General features: G+C 43.6%; 1 protein-coding gene across 6 annotated transcripts in view; it reads left to right on the forward strand.

Moving 5' to 3' along the window:
- LOC121561737 (DISP complex protein LRCH3) overlaps nucleotides 1-22,055 on the forward strand; it is an 80,131-nt gene that overhangs the window by 38,396 nt on the left and 19,680 nt on the right. For all 6 annotated transcript variants that reach the window (XM_041874239.2, XM_041874237.2, XM_045213261.1 and 3 more), the window contains exons 3-9: nucleotides 6,389-6,515; nucleotides 6,732-6,837; nucleotides 7,885-8,021; nucleotides 8,220-8,329; nucleotides 11,729-11,822; nucleotides 18,995-19,115; nucleotides 20,845-20,990. In XM_041874239.2, the coding sequence (XP_041730173.2) occupies nucleotides 6,389-6,515; nucleotides 6,732-6,837; nucleotides 7,885-8,021; nucleotides 8,220-8,329; nucleotides 11,729-11,822; nucleotides 18,995-19,115; nucleotides 20,845-20,990 (841 nt within the window). The remainder of the gene's footprint in view (nucleotides 1-6,388; nucleotides 6,516-6,731; nucleotides 6,838-7,884; nucleotides 8,022-8,219; nucleotides 8,330-11,728; nucleotides 11,823-18,994; nucleotides 19,116-20,844; nucleotides 20,991-22,055) is intronic.

Here is a 22,055-nt window from a genome sequence, read left to right on the forward strand (position 1 = left end):
TGATTCTGATGGCAACCATTTATATGAAAACAAATGGATAAATTTGTCATTTAACAAATGTTATGCAAATCTTTATGCCTCAGAACGGACAAATGATGCACCCAAACTAATGGAGGACTTATTTTCTAAGATTGAGCTCCCGACTATTTCAGAGGTCTCTCCATAATGCCCCTATTACCAAAGAAGAGATAATGTTTGCTATTGAGGATCTGCAAAATGGTAGGGCCTCAGGACCAGACAGGTTTTGTAGTGAGTTCTATAAGGAGTTCCAAAGCCTGATCCTTGAGCCATTGCTTGATATGTTTAACCACACATTTTCAAATGACCACCTCCCTCAAACTCTGAGGGAAGCTAACGATCACTTATTCTCAAAAAGGGAAAATGCCCAGAGTCTTGTTCCTCGTACAGACCTTGTTGCCCTTCTGAACGTGGATAGAAAATTGCTTTCTAAAATCCTAGCCACACAACTAGAGAACTTATTGCAAACTGGCTTCATTTAAGGGCCGTAACTCATGTAATAATGTCAGGCGGCTTCTTAATGTTATTCAAGCCTACCAACGAAGGATACTAAGTTCAAATAACTTATCCACACACAGAGGTACCAGACAGGGCTGTCCTTTGTCCCCTCTCCTATTTGCGCTCGTTATGGAACCGCTGGCCGAGGCCATCAGAGTAACGCCTGCTATACAGGGTCTGCTAATTGTTGATGTTCATCATAAAATAAGCTTGTATGCTGATGATGTTTTGATATTCATCTCTAGCCCCGAGATTTCAATTACGTCTCTTGTTAATATTATTGAATTATTCAGTGTATTCTCAGGCTACAAGATTAATTTAAGTAAAACAGAGGCTATGCCACTTGGTAGTCTTAGCTCTGTACCTACTACCGCTTTCCCCTTTCCTTTTAAATGGTCTCCCTCTTGTTTTATTTATCTGGGTATATTTGTAACTCCCAAATTACAGCAAATGTACAAAGCCAATTTTGATCCCTTATTTGACAAAATAAGACAGGATCTGGAGTGCTGGAACTCTCTTCCGATTTCATGGTTGGGTAGAATATCCCTCTTGAAAATGAATATTTTACCTAGACTACTTTACCCAATCCAAATGATCAGTCTTACTTTCCAATAAGGTAACAACAGATTTAAATGGCTGGTTAAGTTCCTTTATGTGGAGTAAACACAAGCCGAGATTTAAGATGGCAAAATTGCAGTTGCCAGGTTTTGAGGGGGGTTTGGATCTGCCCAATATTAGGTTTTATCAGTGGTGTGCCCACTTAAGTTCTATTTCTGACTTGATCACAAATGATGACTCCTCTATTTGTTTAGATATTGAGACTTCTTTAAAAAAAATACCACCTCCAGGATATTTTATTTTTCAGAAGCTTCAAATCTGTTAAAGATTACTGCAATAATCCCATTACACTTAATACACTAAAAGCATGGAGGAGGTCAGTTAAACGATTTTTGGGAAGGTCCAAACTAACCTCTGCTCTTACCCCTATTCTTAACAACCCCGATTTTGTACCAAGATTGCTGGATGCTGGCCTTAACATTTGGCTTAAGGGCATAGGCAGACTAAATTATTTATTCACTGATAAGGTTCTGTCATTTGAGCAGATGGTTGATAAGTATCGACTCCCAAAGCAGGGCTTTTTCCGCTTTCTACAAGTTAGACATATTTTGAAGAGCACCACCTTAATTGGCAACCCTGATTTGTCTGTCATTTAAATAATAATTTTCTTCTCACAAAGGAAAATGTTAGTTGTATTTTATGATGCTTTAAGGTCCTTTTCTACTGTTGACACACAGGGGGTCAAGCGAGTGTGGGAGAAATAATTGTCTGTTACTATTGACGAGGAGATGTGGGAGGACATTTGGAGATATGCAAAAACAATATCTATCTGTAATCGTACTAGAGCAATCCAATTAAGAATAATACACAGATTGCCCCCGTCCTCTCCTCAGTGTCTTAAATGTAAAACTTATACAGGCACCCTAACACATTGTTTATGGTAATGTTCCAAATTACAAAGGTACTGGTCTAATGTTCTTCAAGAAATAGAAAAAATCCTAGGGGTCGACCTAGAATTGGACCCAGTTTCTTTGCTGTTAGGTCTCCCTAGTAGGCATGTTACTTCTGTGGGTAAAAGGAGGCTTTACAACATCCTTACCTTCACAGCGAGGAAAAACATAATCTTACAGTGGATTAGTGACAAGGTCCCTTCTATTAAAGATTGGCATAATATACTATTTGAATGGGTTCCATTGGAATATTTGATTTTTACATTACATTCTTAAACAGATCAGTTCTATAAAAGTGTGGGAACCTTATTTGAATTACCTAGAACCTGATTTATCATATTTTATGCTGCAAGGATTTTCTTTGAATGGTGTTTACTTGTCTCAGGATTACACTGTACGTTCCATGTGTTGGACCTAATTCCTTTATTTAAACTGAGCTTCTGTGTTTAATTTCTGTTTGTTTGTTTAATTTGTATTTTCTTTGTCATTCTTCTTTTATCTTTGTTACCGTATCTCTTAATGTGGGAGAAAAATTGTGAAATTCCAATAAAAATACTACTAATAAATATATAAATAACGGACATATACACACAACTGTGCTACATCGGTGTTGTCAGTACTCTCGTCAATAGCCAGGGAAAAATGCTCAGCCTGATTGAACCTCTCCAGAACAATCCTATGCACATCATCCGCCAGTGCATGGACGCGGCGGCCGGCTGTTGACGCAGACGGGGGCACCTGTTTGACAAACGCAATTATGCTATCCATAGACTTGTCGGTAGCCTCCAAAGCTGTCACCATGCACTTTTTAAATACCTCCGCGTCTGTGAAGGGCATGTTGTTTGGTTAGAACCCAGGACACTTTTAGGGAGGCACTTGTGACCTTCTGTTGTTGGGTCAGGCCACGAAGGAGGATTCTGCTTCCGTGTGTTAACGCTTACATTTTTCTGGGTCAGGCCTCTGTCTGGGGCGGGAAGACCACTTTGAAAGTACCATGCTTAGATTCAGTGACGTATGAGATTGAATTATTCACAAACAAATACAGTTTCGTTGCAAATAAGACACACTGGCTTGGCATTGGAGAACGGTGGTAAGATTAATGCATATCTCTCTGTCTATTCTTCCCTGAAACTTAGATTTTTATTATCCACCTTTTGATACTTTTTGAGTGACATTTCCTCTTGCTAGCAAGCTAATTGTTCTGAACGAATGTTGACGTTAAAAAAAGTATTGTAGCCTACAGTAGACCTGTTTTCCCCCACCAATCAACGCACAGCGAAATAGACAAAAATAATAATTGAATAGAAGAGACAATGATTTTATGAGTGTAATCATTATGCTATTGGCATTGAATGTATTATGTACTAGGCAGATGCGTAAAAAATGTTCAATTTGTAGTGTAGGCCTATTGTGCTAATATTATATGCTAGTAATGTTCTGGCCCGCCGACTATTAGCTCAGAAAAAATTTGGCCCGAGGCCAAACCTAGTTGATGAACGAACCCTGGTGTAGAGAATCATTGTACCATCTAAACCACTGTGAAATACACTATATATACAAATGTATGTGGATACCCCTTCAAATGAGTGGATTCGGATATTTCAGCCACACCCGTTGCAGACAGGTGTCTAAAAGCACACAGCCATGTAATCTCCATAGACAAACATTGGCAGTAGAATGGCCTTATTGAAGAAGTCAGTGACTTTGAACGTGGCACCGTCATAGGATGCCACCTTTCCAACAAGTCAGTTTGTAAAATGTCTGCCCTGCTAGAGCTGCCCCGGTCAACTGTAAGTGCTGTTATTGTGAAGTGGATACGTTTAGGAGCAACAATGGCTCAGCCGCGAAGTGGTAGGCCACACAAGCTCACAGAATGGGACCACCGAGTGCTGATGCGCGTAGCGCATAAAAATCATCTGTCCTCGGTTGCAACACTCACTACTGAGTTCCAAACTGCCTCTGGAAGCAACGTCTGCACAATAACTGTTCGTCGGGAGCTTCATGAAATGGGTTTCCATGGCCAAGCAGCCGCACACAAGCCTAAGTTCACCATGCGCAATTCCAAGCGTTTGCTGGTGTGGTGTAAAGCTCGCCGCCATTGGACTCTGGAGTGATGAATCATGCTTTACCATCTGGCAGTCCAACAGACTAATCTGGGTTTGGCAGATGCCAGGAGAACGCTACCTGCCTCAATGCATAGTGCCAACTGTAAAGTTTGGTGGAGGAGGAATAATGGTCTGGGGCTGTTTTTCATGTTTCGGGCTAGGCCCCTTAGTTCCAGTGAAGGGAAATCTTAACGCGACAGCATACAATGACATTCTAGACGATTCTGTGTTTCCAACTTTGTGGCAACAGTTTGGAGAAGGCCTTTTCCTGATTCAGCATGACATTGCCCCCGTGCACAAAGCGGGGTCCATAAGGAAATGGTTTGTCGAGATCGGTGTGGAAGAACTTGACTGGCCTGCACAGAGCCCTGACCTCAACCCCATCAAACACCTTTGGGATGAATTGGAACGCCGACTGCGAACCAGGCCTAATCGCCCAACATCAGTGCCCGACCTCACTAATGCTCTTGTGGCTGAATGGAAGCAAGTCCCCGCAGCAATGTTCCAACATCTAGTGGAAAGCCTTCCCAGAAGTGTGGACTCTGTTATAGCAGCAAAGGGGGGACCGACTCCATATTAATGCCCATGATTTTGGAATGAGATGTTTGACAAGCAGGTGTCCACATACTTTTGGTCATCTAGTGTATATTTTCCATAACCAAAAATATTGTTGTTTCAGCTGTTTGAAGCTGGTGTACAAAACCGAAAGTAAGACACAAAAACAACTTGAGGACGGGAATCATATAAATAGCACACTCAGAACATATCTACTGCTTCTTAGACTTACTTTCAAGCAGAAATGGTAGAGCTATAACTCACATTTAATGTGAATTTGGTCGGGTCGTCCAGAAAGTGACATATTGCCACTTTAAGTAATTTTTGGGGGTATCTGTACTTTAGAAAATATGTACTTTTTACTCCCATACATTTTCCCTGACACCCAAAAGCGCTCGTTGCATTTCAATTCAAATCAAATTGTATTTGTCACAAGCGCCAAATACAACAGGTGTAGACCTTACAGTGAAATGCTTACTTACAAGCCCTTAACCAACAATGGAGTTTTAAGAAAGAATACTACAAAAAATAAAATAAAAAGGAACAAATATCTATGCACCTATGAATATAACACGTTGTCATTCCTACTGCCTCTGATCTGACAGAATCACTTAACACAAATACTGTGTTTGTAAATTATGTGGGATTGTCAGTGTGCCCCTGTCTGTCCGTAAATAAAAATAAACAAAAGAACATTGTGCTGTCTGGTATACTTAATTTAAGGAATTTGATGAATGGCTTTTACTTTGTACTTTTATTCAAGTATGACAGTTGAGTACTTTTTCGACCACTGTACTTAAGTACATTTAAAACCAGATACTTTTTAGACTTTTACTTAAGCAGTGCTTTACTGGGTGACTTTCACTTTTACTTGAGTCATTTTCTATTACTTTTACTCAAGTATGACAGTTGAGTACTTTTTCCACCACTGACACACACACTCACAGGCCATAGGATACACACACAGTAGAGTAAATACTGATGTACACATCTATTTACAAATTTGACATTACACTTGTACACTTAACCGTAGAAAGACGGCCTATGCATGCATACTACACACACCCGTGTGATGCCTAAAACAGATGGTCTGCATCCCAAAGGTACCCTATTCCCTATATAGTGCCCCGGTCCAGTAGTGCACTAAATAGGGAATAGTGTGCCATTTGGAACAACACCCATGTTCATTCATAAACAAAGATTAAAGCAGTGCTCTGTTTTGGGAATGGAGAAACGTCACAGCAAATCTGATAAACAAACAGGATTGAAAGATATATGGTCTGTAACATCAACCTGTTTTGTAGGAAGTATTCCCAGACAATGGCAATAGAATGTCAAGAACGTGGTCCTCTGTAGCTCAATTGGTAGAGCAATGGTGCTTGTAACGCCAGGGTAGTGGGTTCGATCCCCAGGACCACCCATACGTAAACATTTATGCACACATGACTGTAAGTCGCTTTGGATAAAAGCGTCTGCTAAATGGCATATTATATTATTATTATTAACATTGTTGAACATTGTGACTTACTTTGTTTGATAATATTCAACAACATTTGCCATCTTGCAAGTATACATATGAAAACATCCACCATCACAACTATTTGAATTTGAATGGAGACATGAATTTACTAAGGCTTCAGTCAAAAACGTCTCTTACATTTTCTCTCTCCTCTCTCGTCTGTCTTTCTTTCATCCGGATTTCAGTCGAAACCAGTTGTTGACCCTGCCCAGCCCGGTGTGTAGTCTGCCGTTGAAAGTCCTGATCGCCTGTAACAACAAGCTGGTCTCCCTTCCCGAAGAGCTGGGCCAACTACTACAGCTCACAGAACTGGTCAGTACAGGCCAATACAGACAGACATACACAGCTGCGGCTTAATTGGCCGTGGGTATCGGCTGTGTGTTGTTTTAGTGTCAAAACCAACATGTTGATTTGTCAGTTATTGTAGTCTTTGTGTTGTGTCTTTGTGTTGTGTTGTGGTTTGATTACCGTTTAACCAGGGCGTCATCTTCCTCTACTCTCCTTCTCTCTCCTCATCCCCATGTACAGGACGTGAGTTGTAATGAGATCCAGACACTCCCTCCTCAGGTTGGTCGGCTGGACTCGCTGCGAGACCTCAACATCCGCCGCAATCACCTGGCCCGCTTGCCCCCAGGTCAACACACACACTCAACCACCTGGCCCGCGCTGGTCAACACACACACACACACACAAAACCATCTGGACCACACACATCAGTATATTTTGAATAAAAATGTTGAAGACCACAATTACTGGATTAGATCAATCTGGCGTGTTAGAGCTTGACAACACACACGGGGGGGAATTATATTTGTTAAAATGTTACCCAAATTTAACCCCTTTTTTTTGGGCACTAAACTACGTACATTTACACTGAGTAAACAAAACATTAAGAGCCTCTGCTCTTTTTATGACATGGACTGACCAGGTGAATCCAGGTGAAATCTATGATCCCTTATTAATGTCACTTGTTAAATCCACTTCAATCAGTGTAGGATGAAGGGAAGGAGACATGTTAAAGAAGGATTTTTAAGCCTTGAGACAATTGAGACATGGATTGTGTATGTGTGCCATTGAGGGTGAATGGGCAAACAAAATATTTAAGTGCCTTTTGAACGGGGTATGGTAGGTAGTAGGTGCCAGGCGTACCGGTTTTTGTGTCAAGAACTGCAATACTGCTGGGTTTTTAACACTCAACAGATTCCCGTGTGTATCAATGTTCCACCACCCAAAGGACATCCAGCCAACTTGGAGTCAACATGGGCCGGCATCCCTGTGGAACGCTTTCAACACCTTGTAGAGTCCATGCTCTGTCGAATTGAGGTTGTTCTGAGGGCAAAACGGGTGGCGCAATATTAAGGTGTTCCTAATGGTTGGTATACTCAGTGTATACTTGCATACATTTTTTTAAACTGTTACCGGGCTACCTTCAGATGAGTCTTGTGGGCGTCCTAGAGCAAAACACCTTTCCATAGAGGGGTCATATAGTGTGTAGCCCAAACTCTTAGGACGCTACAGACTGAAGTTGGCGGTGGATTGAGACGTTGCCCATGCAAAAAAACAGATGTCTCTAGCTTAAACAGGCTTATTTTTTATGATTATGCTAATTAGATTTCCGCGGGGCGCGGACATCGACTCTAGGGGATTAAAGTTCAACTGTCTGTATCCTATGTCCATACAGAGCTGTCTGAGTTGCCCCTGGTGCGTCTGGACTTCTCTTGTAACAAGGTGACGTCTATCCCTGTGTGTTACCGCAACCTGCGCCACCTACAGAGCATCGAGCTGGACAACAACCCACTACAGAACCCACCCGCACAGGTAACTCACACGCGCACAGTCTGACTATACAATCACGACTATACAAACACTTTTTGCTCCTAGTCAGTGACTAGGAAACACACAAACTCTCAGCCTGACTATACAATTATGACCTGCACCACACAAATGTGTAAATAGAACCTAGTCAAACTGTTCCTTCTATTGTCTATCATGTGTTTCTTTCCCTGTCATTCCCAGATTTGTATAAAGGGGATGATCCATATATTTAAGTACCTGAACAATGAGGCCAGCAAGACTACGCCTGAGCTCCCAGACTACGACAGGAGACCCCTCCCCTTCGGATCCTGGTGAGACACACACATACGCTTCCACTGCCAATAATAAGGCAGAGAGGCCAGCCCTGGAAACAGCTGTGTGCAGAGGAACAGCTGGAGAGAGGCAGAAAGAGTCTCCCTGCTCCTGTCTTTCTCTGTCAGTGTCTCTACTTTTATCTCTCCCTCACTCAATATTGATATTTTCTGCTCTACAATATCTCTTGCTTTCTCAGAGCCCTCTGTAAATGTTCAAAGCTACTCTACAAGAAACTGTCCAGAGTTTGGTGAGGAGAGGTAGAAATTGAGATAAATGGGAAGTGAGGGAGTGTTAAAAAGAAAAGGTAGAAAGTACACTCAATACCCCATAATGACAAAGCGAAAACAGGTTTTTAGACTTATGCAAATGTATTACAAATAAAAAAACAGAAATACTTGATTTACATAAGTATTCAGACCCTTTGCAATGAGACTCGAAATTGAGCTCAGGTGCATCCTGTTTCCATTTATCATCCTTGAGATGTTTCTACAACTTGGAGTCCACCTGTGGTAAATTCAATTGATTGGACATGATTTGGAAAGGCACACACCTGTCTATATAAGGTCCCACAGTTGACAGTGCATGTCAGAGCAAATATCAAGCCATGAGGTCGATGGAATTGTCCGTAGAGCTGGGGAAGGTTACCAAAAAACGTATGCAGCATTGAAGGTCCCCAAGAACACAGTGGCCTCCATCATTCTTAAATGGAAAAAGATTGGACCCACTTAGACTCTTCCTAGAGCTGGCCGCCCGGCCAAACTGAGCAATCGGGGGAGAAGGGCCTTGGTCACTCTGACAGAACCTTCTAGAAGGACAATAATCTCTGCAGCACTCCACCAATAAGGCATTTATGATAGAGTGGCCAGATGGAAGCCCCTCCTCAGGCTCTGGCTGGGCCACTCAAGGACATTCACAGACTTGTCCCGAAGCCACTCCTGCGTTGTATTGGCTGTGTGCTTAAAGTTGTTTTCCTGTTGGAAGGTGAGCCTTCACCCCAGTCTGCGGTCCTGAGCGCTCTGGAGCAGCTTTTCATCAAGGATCTCTCTGTACTTTGCTCCGTTCAGACTGTTCCATTTTTATGGAACAGTCTGCCTACCCATGTGAGAGACGCAGACTCGGTCTCAACCTTTAAGTCTTTACTGAAGACTTATCTCTTCAGTAGGTCATATGATTGAGTGTAGTCTGGCCCAGGAGTGTGAAGGTGAACGGAAAGGCTCTGGAGCAACGAACAGCCCTTGCTGTCTCTGCCAGGCCGGTTCCCCTCTCTCCACTGGGGTTCTCTGCCTCTAACCCTGTTACAGGGGCTGAGTCACTGGCTTGCTGGTGCTCTTTCATGCCGTCCCTAGGAGGGGTGCGTCACTTGAGTGGGTTGAGTTACTGACGTGATCTTCCTGTCTGGGTTGGCGCCCCCCTTGGTTTGTGCTGTGGTGGAGACCTCTGTGGGCTATACTCGGCCTTGTCTCAGGATTGTAAGTTGGTGGTTGAGGATATCCCTCTAGTGGTGCGGGGGCTGTGCTTTGGCAGAGTGGGTGGGGTTATATCCTTCCTGTTTGGCCCTGTCCGGGGTTTCTTCGGATGGGGCCACAGTGTCTCCGGACCGCTCCTGTCTCAGCCTCCAGTATTTATGCTGCAGTAGTTTATGTGTCGGGGGGCTGGGGTTAGTTGGTTATACCTGGAGTACTTCTCCTGTCTTATCCAGTGTCCTGTGTGAATTTAAGTATGCTCTCTCTAATTCTCTCGTTCTCTCTTTCTCTCTGAGAACCTGAGCCCTAGGACCATACGTCAGGACTACCGGGCATGCTGACACCTTGCTGTCCCCAGTCCGCCTGGCCTTGCTGCTATTCCAGTTTCAACTGTTCTGCCTGCGGTTACGAAACCCCTACCTGTCCCAGACCTGCTGTTTTCAACTCTTAATGATCGGCTATGAAAAGCCAACTGAGAGACCTGAGCCCTAGGACCATACGTCGGGACTACCGGCCGTGGTGACTCCTTGCTGTCCCCAGTCCGCCTGGCCTTGCTGCTATTCCAGTTTCAACTGTTCTGCCTGCGGTTATGGAACCCCTACCTGTCCCAGACCTGCTGTTTTCAACTCTTAATGATCGGCTATGAAAAGCCAACTGAGATTTATTCCTGATTATTATTTGACCATGCTTGTCACTTATGAACATTTTTGAACATCTTGGCATGGTTCTGTTATTATCTCCACCCGGCACAGCCAGAAGAGGACTGGCCACCCCTCATAGCCTGGTTCCTCTCTAGGTTTCTTCCTAGGTTTTGGCCTTTCTAGGGAGTTTTTCCTAGCCACCGTGCTTCTACACCTGCATTACTAGCTGTTTGGGGTTTTAGGCTGGGTTTCTGTACAGCACTTCGAGATATTAGCTGATGTACGAAGGGCTATATAAAATAAAATTGATTGATTGATTGATTGATCTTTGCCTTGATCCTGACTAGTCTTACAGTCCCTGCCGCTGAAAAACATCCCCACAGAATGATGCTGCCACCACCGTGCTTCACCGTAGGGATGGTGCCAGGTTTCCTCCAGACGTGACGCTTGGCATTGAGGCCAAAGAGTTCAATCTTGGTTTCATCAGACCAGAGAATCTTGTTTCTCATGGTCTGAGAGTCCTTTAGGTGCCTTTTGGCAAACTCCAAGCGGGCTGACATGTGTCTTTTACTGTGGAGTGCCTTTTCCTGAGCAGTGGCTTCCGTCTAGCCACTCTACCATAAAGGCCTGATTGGTGGAGTGCTTCAGAGATATTTGTCCTTCTGGAAGGTTCTCCCATCTCCACAGAGATTTACATTAATACTTATGTAAATAAGGTATATCTGTTTTTTATTTTTTATACATTTGGAAAAAATTCTACAAACCTGTTTTCGCTTTGTCATTATGGGGTATTGTGTGTAGATTCAGGATTTTTTTTTATTTAATCCATTTTAAAATAAGGCTGTAACATAACAAAATGTGGAAAAAGGGAAGATGTCTGAATACATTCCGAATGCACTGTATTCATACACTCACATATAGATACTGCCACTGTCCCCATACTCCTAGACACACACGGTACCTGGGTCAAGTACTTCCTTGATTTAGCTTGGAATTTGCACATGTGAGACAGTTATTTTGTACTGCAACTCACTGAATTGCTTTGTTTCAAATGATTGTGTTTTGCTTTTGGTGTTTTGTTTGCTTTTCATATATTGTGAAATTGATGTGTATATGCAGGACTCATCTGCAAAAGAGACCGTGGTCTCAGCATGACTCCCTGCTTAAATGAAGGTTAAATAAAATAAAATAAATCACAGCTTAAGTGTTTGATATCATTTGACGTTGTGTTTTGACCCACTCCTTGTTCCCAAGGTGGTCTAAAAGTTGATCTTATCTTCTGTACTCTTAGTGTGGAGGAGCTGTACCCTGGCCGGCCGTACGGAGCGCTGGACTCTGGCTTCAACAGCGTGGACAGTGGAGACAAGAGATGGTCAGGCAACGAGGTGAGACGCGCACACACACACACACACACACGGTCAGACAACTAGGTAAGATTATAAATAACTCTGGGTCCTCCTAGTAGTTGTTGGGTAATTCCATGAATATAGTACATTTTGGGTATTGTAACTTGGTAAAAAAATATTATAATTTCACATACTTTTAGGAAGGGGTTAAATAAAGAGTACTATAGTAAGTGCCAATAAAGTGAAGCGTGTTGTGTGCAACAGGGAGGGACAATTAAATGCAAGCTTCACATAAAAATGTACATCGTTAAAGAATTTCTAGCCTATCTTTCTATGGGTAACAGGGTTGACGTTTTATGCTCAACAGGCTCAGTTTTCTACCACAAAACACCAGAAAATTGCCAGAAAGAGTAGAACCAGCTCACCTGCTTTTACTCTGTGATGTTAATATTATATGTTCAATGTTTATTAATAGTTTCACCATATTAAAACGAGATTTCAGTTCACGTAACAGGGTTGACCTTAAAGTGGAACTGACAGCATTTTAGCCACATTAAATCTTATAAAAATCTGTTCATATACACCTACCAGTCCAAAGTTTGGACACACCTACTCATTCAAGGGTTTTTCTTTATTTTTACTATTTTTTATATTGTAGAACAATAGTGAAGATGTCAAAACTATGAAATAACACATGGAATCATGTAGTAAACAAAAAGTGTTAAACAAATCAAAGTATATTTTATATATTGAGAATCTTCAAATAGCTACACTTTGCCTTGATGACAGCTTTGCACACTCTTGGCATTCTCTCAACCAGCTTCACCTGGAATGCTTTTCCAGCAGTCTTGAAGGAGTTCCCACATATGTTGAACACTTGTTGGCAGCTTTTCCTTCACTCTGCCGTCCGACTCATCCCAATCCATCTCAATTGGGTTGAGGTCGGGGGTTTGTGGAGGCCAGGTCATCTAATGCAGCACTCCATCGCTCTCCTTCATGGTAAAATAGCCCTTACACAGCCTGGAGGTGTGTTGGGTCATTGTCCTTTTGAAAAACAAATGATAGTCCCACAAAGCCCAAACCAGATGGGATAGAATATCGCGGTAGAATGCTGTGGTAGCCCTGCTGGTTAAGTGTGCCTTGAATTCTAAAGAAATCACTGTCAGTGTCACCAGCAAAGCACCCCCACACCATAACACCACCTCCTCCATGCTTTACGGTGGTAAATACACATGCGGAGATCATCCGTTCACCCACACCACGTCTCACAAAGACACAGCGGTTGGAACCAAAAATCTCAAATTTGGACTCCAGACCAAAGGACACATTTCCACCGGTCTCATGTCCATTGCTCATGTTTCTTGGTCCAAGCAGGTCTCTTCTTTTTATTGGTGTCCTTTAGTAGTGGTTTCTTTGCAGCAATTCGACCATGAAGGCCTGATTCACACAGTCCCCTCTGAACAGTTGATGTTGAGATGTGTCTGTTACTTGAACTCTGTGAAGCATGTATTTGGGCTGCAATTTCTGAGGCTGGTATCTAATGAACTTATCCTCTGCAGCAGAGTTAACTCTGCGTCTTCCATTCCTGTTGCGGTCCTCATGAGAGCCAGTTTCATCATAGCGCTTGATGGTTTTTGCGACTGCACTTGAAGAAACTTTGAAAGTTCTTGAAATGTTCTGTATTGACTGACCTTCATGTCTTAAAGTAATGATGGACTGTCGTTTCTCTTTGCTTATTTGAGCTGTTCTTGGTCTTTTACCAAATAGGGCTATCTTCTGTATACCACCCCTACCTTGTCACAACACAACTGATTGTCTCAAAAGCATTAAGAAGGAAAGAAATTACACAAATTAACTTTTAAGAAGGCACACCTGTTAATTGATTTGCATTCCAGGTGACTACCTCATGAAGCTGGTTGAGAGAATGCCAAGAGTGTGCAAAGCTGTCATCAATACAAAGGGTGGCTATTTGAAGAATCTCAAATATAAAATATATTTTGATTTGTTTAACACATTTTTGGTTACTACATGATTCCATATGTGTTATTTCATAGTTTTGATGTCTTCACTATTATTCCACAATGTAGGACATAGTAAAAATAAAGAAAAACCCTTGAATGAGTAGGTGTTCTAAAACTTTTGACCGGTAGTGTAAATAGATATGCTAGCCTATTAGCCACGTTATGACTGACTTGTGATTTAGTGCCCTTGCTAGTCTGATTGTATTGACATTCCCAGTCTTAGTTACATTTGTCATTTTTGTCCAAAATATTGAGTCATTGAAACTGAAACAGTGCATCCCGAATGGAGGCAGCAAGCAATGTACCAGGACTGCTGTGATTTTACAACCTGACTGCAATATTTTTTGGACTACCAAGAAATATATTAATCATGCGTTGAATTGCATTAATCTATTCTGCCAACAATGCCTTAGTGTACGTCATGGAATGTTGAGTCAAATATAACCTATTTTTAAAACCTCTTATAAAGTTGGTTTTGTAGCATAAACTGGGAATTTGATATTTTTGACTGATATTATGATTGTCTGTTTATTTCATATCTGCAAAGTAGTTAAAACGCTTTCAGTTCCACTTTAAAATAAGGGACAGACGTAAATTAATCACAGTAAATAAATAATATTCCCCTGTAGCTCAGTTGGTAGAGCATGGCACTTGCAACACCAGGGTTGTGGGTTCGTTTCCCACGGGGGGCCAGTATGAAAATGTATGCACTCACTAACTGTAAGTCGCTCTGGATAAGAGCGTCTGCTAAATTACTAAAATGTAAATGTAAAATAAAAATCTTCAGAAATGACTGTCAAAGCAAGAACATTTACAATGATGGTAAATCTTTACCACTGGCACTGAGTAAAGCCTGTGTGTATGTATGCTGATAACTCAACGTTATACACGTCGGTTTTAGAATGTGAGGCAACTAATAAGCTAGCATTAAATATTTCAAAAACTGAAAGCATTATATTTGGGACAAACCGTTCACTTAACCCGAAACCTCAACTAAATCTTGTAATGAATAATATGGAAATTGAGCAAGTTGAGTGGACAACTGCGTGGTGTAACCCTGGATTGTAAACTGTCATGGTGAAAACATATTGATGCAACGGTAGCTAAGATGGGGAGAGGTCTGTCCGTACAGCCTTATTCTAAAATGTATTAAAAAACAAAAACAGAAATACCTTTATTGTAGAAACATAAGTATTCAGACCCTTTTCTATGAGACTTGAAATTGAGCTCAGGTGCATCCTGTTTCCATTGGTCATCCTTGATGTTTCTACAACTTGATTTGAGTCCACCTTTGGTAAATTAAATCGATGGACATTTGTAAAGGCACACACCTGTCTATATAAGGTCCCACAGTTGACAGTGCATGTCAGAGCAAAAACCAAGCCAGGAGGTCGAAGGAATTGTCCGTAGAGCTCCGAGACAGGATTGTGTCGAGGCACAGTTCTGGTAAAGGGTACCAAAAAATGTCTGCAGCATTGAAGGTCCCCAAGAACACAGTGGCCGCCTCCATTCTTAAATGGAAGAAGTTTGGAACCACCAAACTGAGCAATCGGGGGAGAAGGGCCTTGGTGAAGGCGGTTACCAAGAACCCGATGGTCACTCTGACAGAGCTCCAGATTTCCTCTGTGGAGATGGGAGAACGTTCCAGAAGGACAACCATCTCAAATCAAAATCAAATCCAAATCAAATCAAATCAAATTTTATTGGTCACATGCGCCGAATACAACAGGTGCAGACATTACAGTGAAATGCTTACTTACAGCCCTTAACCAACAGTGCATTTATTTTAAACAAAAAAAGTAAGAATAAAACAACAACAAAAAAAGTGTTGAGAAAAAAAGAGCAGAAGTAAAATAAAGTGACAGTAGGGAGGCTATATATACAGTAAAATAAAGTGACAGTAGGGAGGCTATATATACAGGGGGGTACCGTTGCAGAGTCAATGTGCGGGGGCACCGACTAGTTGAGGTAGTTGAGGTAATATGTACATGTGGGTAGAGTTAAAGTGACTATGCATAAATACTTAACAGAGTAGCAGCAGCGTAAAAAGGATGGGGGTGGGGGGGCAGTGCAAATAGTCCGGGTAGCCATGATTAGCTGTTCAGGAGTCTTATGGCTTGGGGGTAGAAGCTGTTGAGAAGTCTTTTGGACCTAGACTTGGCACTCCGGTACCGCTTGCCGTGCGGTAGCAGAGAGAACAGTCTATGACTAGGGTGGCTGGAGTCTTTGACAATTTTGAGGGCCTTCCTCTGACACCGCCTGGTATTGAGGTCCTGAATGGCAGGGAGCTTTGCCCCAGTGATGTACTGGGCCGTACGCACTACCCTCTGTAGTGCCTTGCGGTCAGAGGCCAAGCAGTTGCCATACCAGGCGGTGATGCAACCAGTCAGGATGCTCTCGATGGTGCAGCTGTATAATTTTTTTGAGGATCTGAGGACCCATGCCAAATCTTTTTAGTCTCCTGAGGGGGAATAGGCTTTGTCGTGCCCTCTTCACGACTGTCTTGGTGTGTTTGGACCATGATAGTTCGTTGGTGATGTGGACACCAAGGAACTTGAAGCTCTCAACCTGTTCCACTACAGCCCCGTCGATGAGAATGGGGGCGTGCTCAGTCCTCTTTTTTTTTCCTGTAGTCCACAATCATCTCCTTTGTCTTGGTCACGTTGAGGGAGAGGTTGTTGTCCTGGCACCACACAGCCAGATCTCTGACCTCCTCCCTATAGGCTGTCTCATCGTTGTCAGTGATCAGGCCTACCACTGTTGTGTCGTCGGCAAACTTAATGATGGTGTTGGAGTCGTGCCTGGCCATGCAGTCATGGGTGAACAGAGAGTACAGGAGGGGACTGAGCACGCACCCCTGAGGGGCCCCCGTGTTGAGTATCAGTGTGGCAGATGTGTTGTTACCTACCCTTACCACCTGGGGGCGGCCCGTCAGGAAGTCCAGGATCCAGTTGCAGAGGGAGGTGTTTAGTCCCAGGATCCTTAGCTTAGTGATGAGCTTAGAGGGCACTATGGTGTTGAATGCTGAGCTGTAGTCAATGAATAGCATTCTCACGTAGGTGTTCCTCTTGTCCAGGTGGGAAAGGGCAGTGTGGAGTGCGATAGAGATTGCATCATCTGTGGATCTGTTGGGGCGGTATGCAAATTGGAGTGGGTCTAGGGTTTCTGGGATTATGCTGTTGATGTGAGCCATGACCAGTCTTTCAAAGCACTTCATGGCTACAGACGTCAGTGCTACGGGTCGGTAGTCATTTAGGCAGGTTATCTTAGAGTTCTTGGGCACGGGGACTATGGTGGTCTGCTTGAAACATGTTGGTATTACAGACTCAGTCAGGGACATGTTGAAAATGTCAGTGAAGACACTTGCCAGTTGGTCAGCACATGCTCGGAGTACACGTCCTGGTAATCCGTCTGGCCCTGCGGCCTTGTGAATGTTGACCTGCTTAAAAGTCTTACTCACATCGGCTACGGAGAGCGTGATCACATAGTCATCCGGAACAGCTGGTGCTCTCATGCATGCTTCAGTGTTGCTTGCCTCGAAGCGAGCATAGAAGTGGTTTAGCTCGTCTGGTAGGCTTGTGTCACTGGGCAGCTCGCGGCTGTGCTTCCCTTTGTAGTCTGTAATAGTTTTCAAGCCCTGCCACATCCGACGAGCGTCAGAGCCAGTGTAGTATGATTCAATCTTAGACCTGTATTGACTCTTTGCCTGTTTGATGGTTCGTCGGAGGTCATAGCGGGATTTCTTATAAGCGTCCGGGTTAGAGTCCCGTTCCTTGAAAGCGGCAGCTCTACCCTTTAGCTCAGTGCGGATGCTCTGCAGCACTCCACCAATCAGGCCTTTATGGTAGAATGGCCAGACGGAAGCCACTCCTCAGTAAAAGGCACCTGACAGCCCGCTTGGAGTTTGCCAAAAGGCACCTAAAGGACTCTAAGAGCATGAGAAGTAAGACTCTCTGGTCTGATGAAACCAAGATTGAACTCCTTGGCCTGAAAGCCAAGTGTCACGTCTGGAGGAAACCAGGCACAGCTCATCACCTGGCCAATACCATTCCAACGGTGAAGCATGGTGGTGGCAGCATCATGCTGTGGGGACGTTTTTCAATAGCAGGGACTGGGAGACTAGTCACGATCCTTGATGAAAACCTGCTCCAGAGCGCTCAGGACCTCAGACTGGGGCGAAGGTTCACCTTCCAACAGGATAACAACCCTAAGCACACAGCCAAGACAATGCAGGAGTGGCTTCGGGACTAGTCTTAATGTCCTTGAGTGGCCCAGCCAGAGCCCGGACTTGAACCCGATCGAACATCTCTGGAGAGACCTGAAAATAGCTGTGCAGCGACGCTCCCCATCCAACCTGACAGAGCTTGAGAGGATCGGCATAGACGAATGGGAGAAACTCCCCAAATACTGGTGTGCCAAGGTTGTAGCGTCATACCCAAGAACACTCAAGGCTGTAATCGCTGCCAAAAGTACTTCAACAAAGTACTGAGTAAAGGGTCTGAATACTTATTTAAATGTGATATTTCATTTTATTATTATAATTTTTTTGCAAAATTCTGGGGTATTATGTGTAGATTGATGGATAATAAAAAATAAAAAAATTTTTTTAGAATAAGGCTATAACGTAACAAAATGTGGAAAAGGTGAAGGGGGTCTGAATACTTTCCAAATGCACTGTATACCCAATTATTTGCGCTCTGTTTTTGAATTGGCATGTTGCAGATGCTATGTAACTGTGTAAGTAAGTTGCACTGTGTATTTACACATAATTACACTGTATAAGGTTCTTAGTGCGTCCCAAATGACAGACCGACTGAGTTCCAAGCGGTCAAAACCATTAGATTTTGAGACGGGGGTGTCACCAAAGCTGTGATGTCGCTAATGTCGTAGCTAATTGTCAAAGATGCATTATGTTGCAGTACAAGCTCAAAACTTTTAACAAAAATGACAATTATGACAGTAACTGTGGTAATTTACATGACAATTAGTCATTATCCAAAATTCCATAGTCCTCACAGCCGTCACCACACACACGTCACAGGTATCATGAATGGCAACAAAGAGCAATCACAAAGGTTCTATGATTGCAAGGTAGTGTCATATTTCACACTTATGTAGAAGCTAATCTCTCCATTAATGCGTTTCTTCCACTCCTATTCATTTACTCTTTCATTCCTTCTTTACCTACAGCCCACGGATGAGTTGTCGGACCTGCCACTGCGTGTGGCAGAGATCACCAAAGAACAGAGACAGCGGCGGGAGAGGGAGGAGCATAGGACGACTGGCTCCCATCCTGTGACCAATGGCACATGTGAGAATCAACAAATGTCTGTTTGTGTGTGTGAACTGAACTGTATTGTACTGTGTTTACAGTATTATTCACAGTATTATTCAATTGTATTCTAGCTTGGGTACCAGTCTGTTGGTTTTAGCTTTTCCCTCCCTGACACACTGTTTGGCATATGAGAAGAGGTACAAGGAGTGGAATGTTAGCCCAAAACGGGCCTGGATTTCAGGCTGATTATAGTCTACATCTGTGGAAATATACGCTGAACAAAAATATAAACGCAATAAGCCATGTTTCATTTTCCATACGCACAAAAAGCTTATTTCTCTCCAATGTTGTGCACAAATTTGTTTACATCCCTGTTCGTGAGCATTTCTCCTTTGCCAAGATAATCCTTCCACTTGAGAGGTGTGGCATATCAAGAAGCTGATTAAACATCATTACACAGGTGCACCTTGTGCTGGGGACAATTAAAATGCCACTCTAAAATGTGTCGTTTTGTCACAACAAAGCCACAGATGTCTTGAAGGAGCATAGAATTGGCATGCTGACTGCAGGAATGTCCACCAGAGCTGTTGAAGGAGAATTTAATGTTAATATCTCTACCATAAGCCGCCTCCAACGTCGTTTTAGAGAAATAGGCACTATGTCCAACTGGCCTCACAACCGCAGACCACGTGTAACCACGCCAGCCCAGGACCTCCACATCCGGCTTCTTCACCTTCACCTGAGACCAGCCACCTGGACAGCTGATGAAACTGTGGGTTTCCACAACTGAAGAATTTCTGCACAAACTGTCAGAAACCGTCTCAGGAAAGCTCATCTGCGTGCTCGTCGTCCTCACCAGGGTCTTGACATGACTGCGGTTCGGCATCGTAACCGACTTCAGTGGGCAAATGCTCACCTTCGATGGCCACTGGCACGCTGGAGAAGTGTGCTCTTCACGGATGAATCCCGGTTTCAACTCTACCGGGCAGACGGCGTATGGCGTCGTGTGGGCGAGCGGTTTGGTGACGTCAACGTTGTGAACAGAGTGCCCCGTGGTGGTGGGGTTATGGTATGGGGAGGGAAAAGCTACGGACAACGAACACAATTGCATTTTATCGATGGCAATTTCAATGCACGGCGATACCATGACGAGTTCCTGAGGCCCATTGTCATGCCATTCATCCGCCGCCATAACCTCATGTTTCAGCATGATAATGCATGGCCCCATGTCGCAAGGACCTGTACACAATTCCTGGAAGCTGAAAATGTCCCAGTTCTTCCATGGCCTGCATACTCACCAGACATGTCACCCGCTGAGCATGTTTGGAATGCTCGGGGTCGACGTGTACGACAGTGTACCAGTTCCTGCCAATATTCAGCAATTTTGCACAGCCATTGAAGAGGAGTGGGACAACATTACACAGGCCACAATCAACAACCTGATCAACTCTATGCGAAGGAGATGTCGCACTGCATGAGGCAAATGGTGCCCACACCAGATACTGACTGGTTTTCTGATCCACGGCCCTACTTTTTTTTTTTTAAAGGTATCTGTGACCAACAGATGCATATCTGTATTCCCAGTCGTGAAATCCATAGACTAGGTCCTAATGAATTTATTTCAACTGACTGATTTCCTTATATAAGTCTTTGAAATTGTTGCATATTTTTGTTCAGTGTATATTCTACATCTTGTGTCTCTTTACTCTGAGCTGGTGTGTAATCTGTCTTTCTGTCTTGTGTCTCTCTATCAATCTGTCTGTAGTAGAGGCAGAGCTGGAGCAGATAGACTTCATTGACAGCTGTACAGGAGAGGAGGAGGAGGAGGAGGGTAGGCGAGGAGAAGTAGCAGCAACCATCAGCCTCAGCTCCCAGTTCATGGCTTACATTGAGCGCCGCATCACCAGAGAGGTAATTGTGTTATTTGTGTGTGTGATATAAAATATAATTTATGCCATTCAGCAAGCCATTTTACATTTTTGCATACATTTTTGTATGGGTGGCCCCAGTGGGAATCACTCACACCCGTACAAGTGCCATGCTCTGCCAACTGAACTAACTGTGTGTGTGTTCATGAGTGTGCGTGTACGTGTGACTGGCCAGGGTGTACAGGACTGTATGTAGAAGGCTAGGGGCCCGTTCATCACAACAGAACGGTATGCAATGTTTAATTCAACAGAAACTGCCTCCTGATGTGGCGCAGCAGTCTAAGGCACTGCATCGCAGTGTTGCGGCGTCACTACAGCCTGGGGTTCGATCCCAGGTGTGTCACAACCGGCCGTGACCAAGAGTCCCATAGGGCGGCGCACAATTGGCCCAGTGTCATCCGGGTTAGGGGAGGATTTGGCCAGGGGGGCTTTACTTGGCTCATCGTGCTCTAGCGACTCCTTGTGGTGGGCTGGGCGCCTGCAAGCTGACTTCAGTCGTCAATTGAACAGTGTTTCCTCCAAAACATTGGTGCAGCTGGCTTCCGGGTTAAGCGAGCGGGTGTTAAGAAGCGCGGCTTGGCGAATCATGTTTTGGAGGACGCATGACTCGATCTTCGTTTCTCCCGAGCCCGTTGGGGAGTTGCAGCGATGAGACAAGATCGCAATTGGATATCAAGAAATTGGGGAGAAAAAGGGGGTAAAATTACAAAATTGAATAGAAATAATAATAATTAAACAGAAACTACTGTTCTGAATGACCAGTTGAAGAACCTGATTATGGTGACCCAGAAAGTGATAGTGTATGGTGTGCTGCATGAGTTTTGCAATTTGAAATGGTCACATCCATATTGATCAGACCACACCTCGCCACACTCCCCAAACGGGAGCAAATGTACCTCAAAGGCAGTTGAAGAATGCGCACTGTTTTAGGGAAACATGTAATTCAGTGCAAATCTTCACACCACATAGAACTGAACGCACCCCTGGTGTGTGTGTGTTTGTGTGTGGTGTAAGAGCAAGATCGTGGCTGGTGTATTGATGACTGTCT

Source organism: Coregonus clupeaformis, chromosome 5 (assembly GCF_020615455.1).
Source record: "Coregonus clupeaformis isolate EN_2021a chromosome 5, ASM2061545v1, whole genome shotgun sequence".
Classification (NCBI taxonomy): Eukaryota; Metazoa; Chordata; class Actinopteri; order Salmoniformes; family Salmonidae; genus Coregonus; species Coregonus clupeaformis.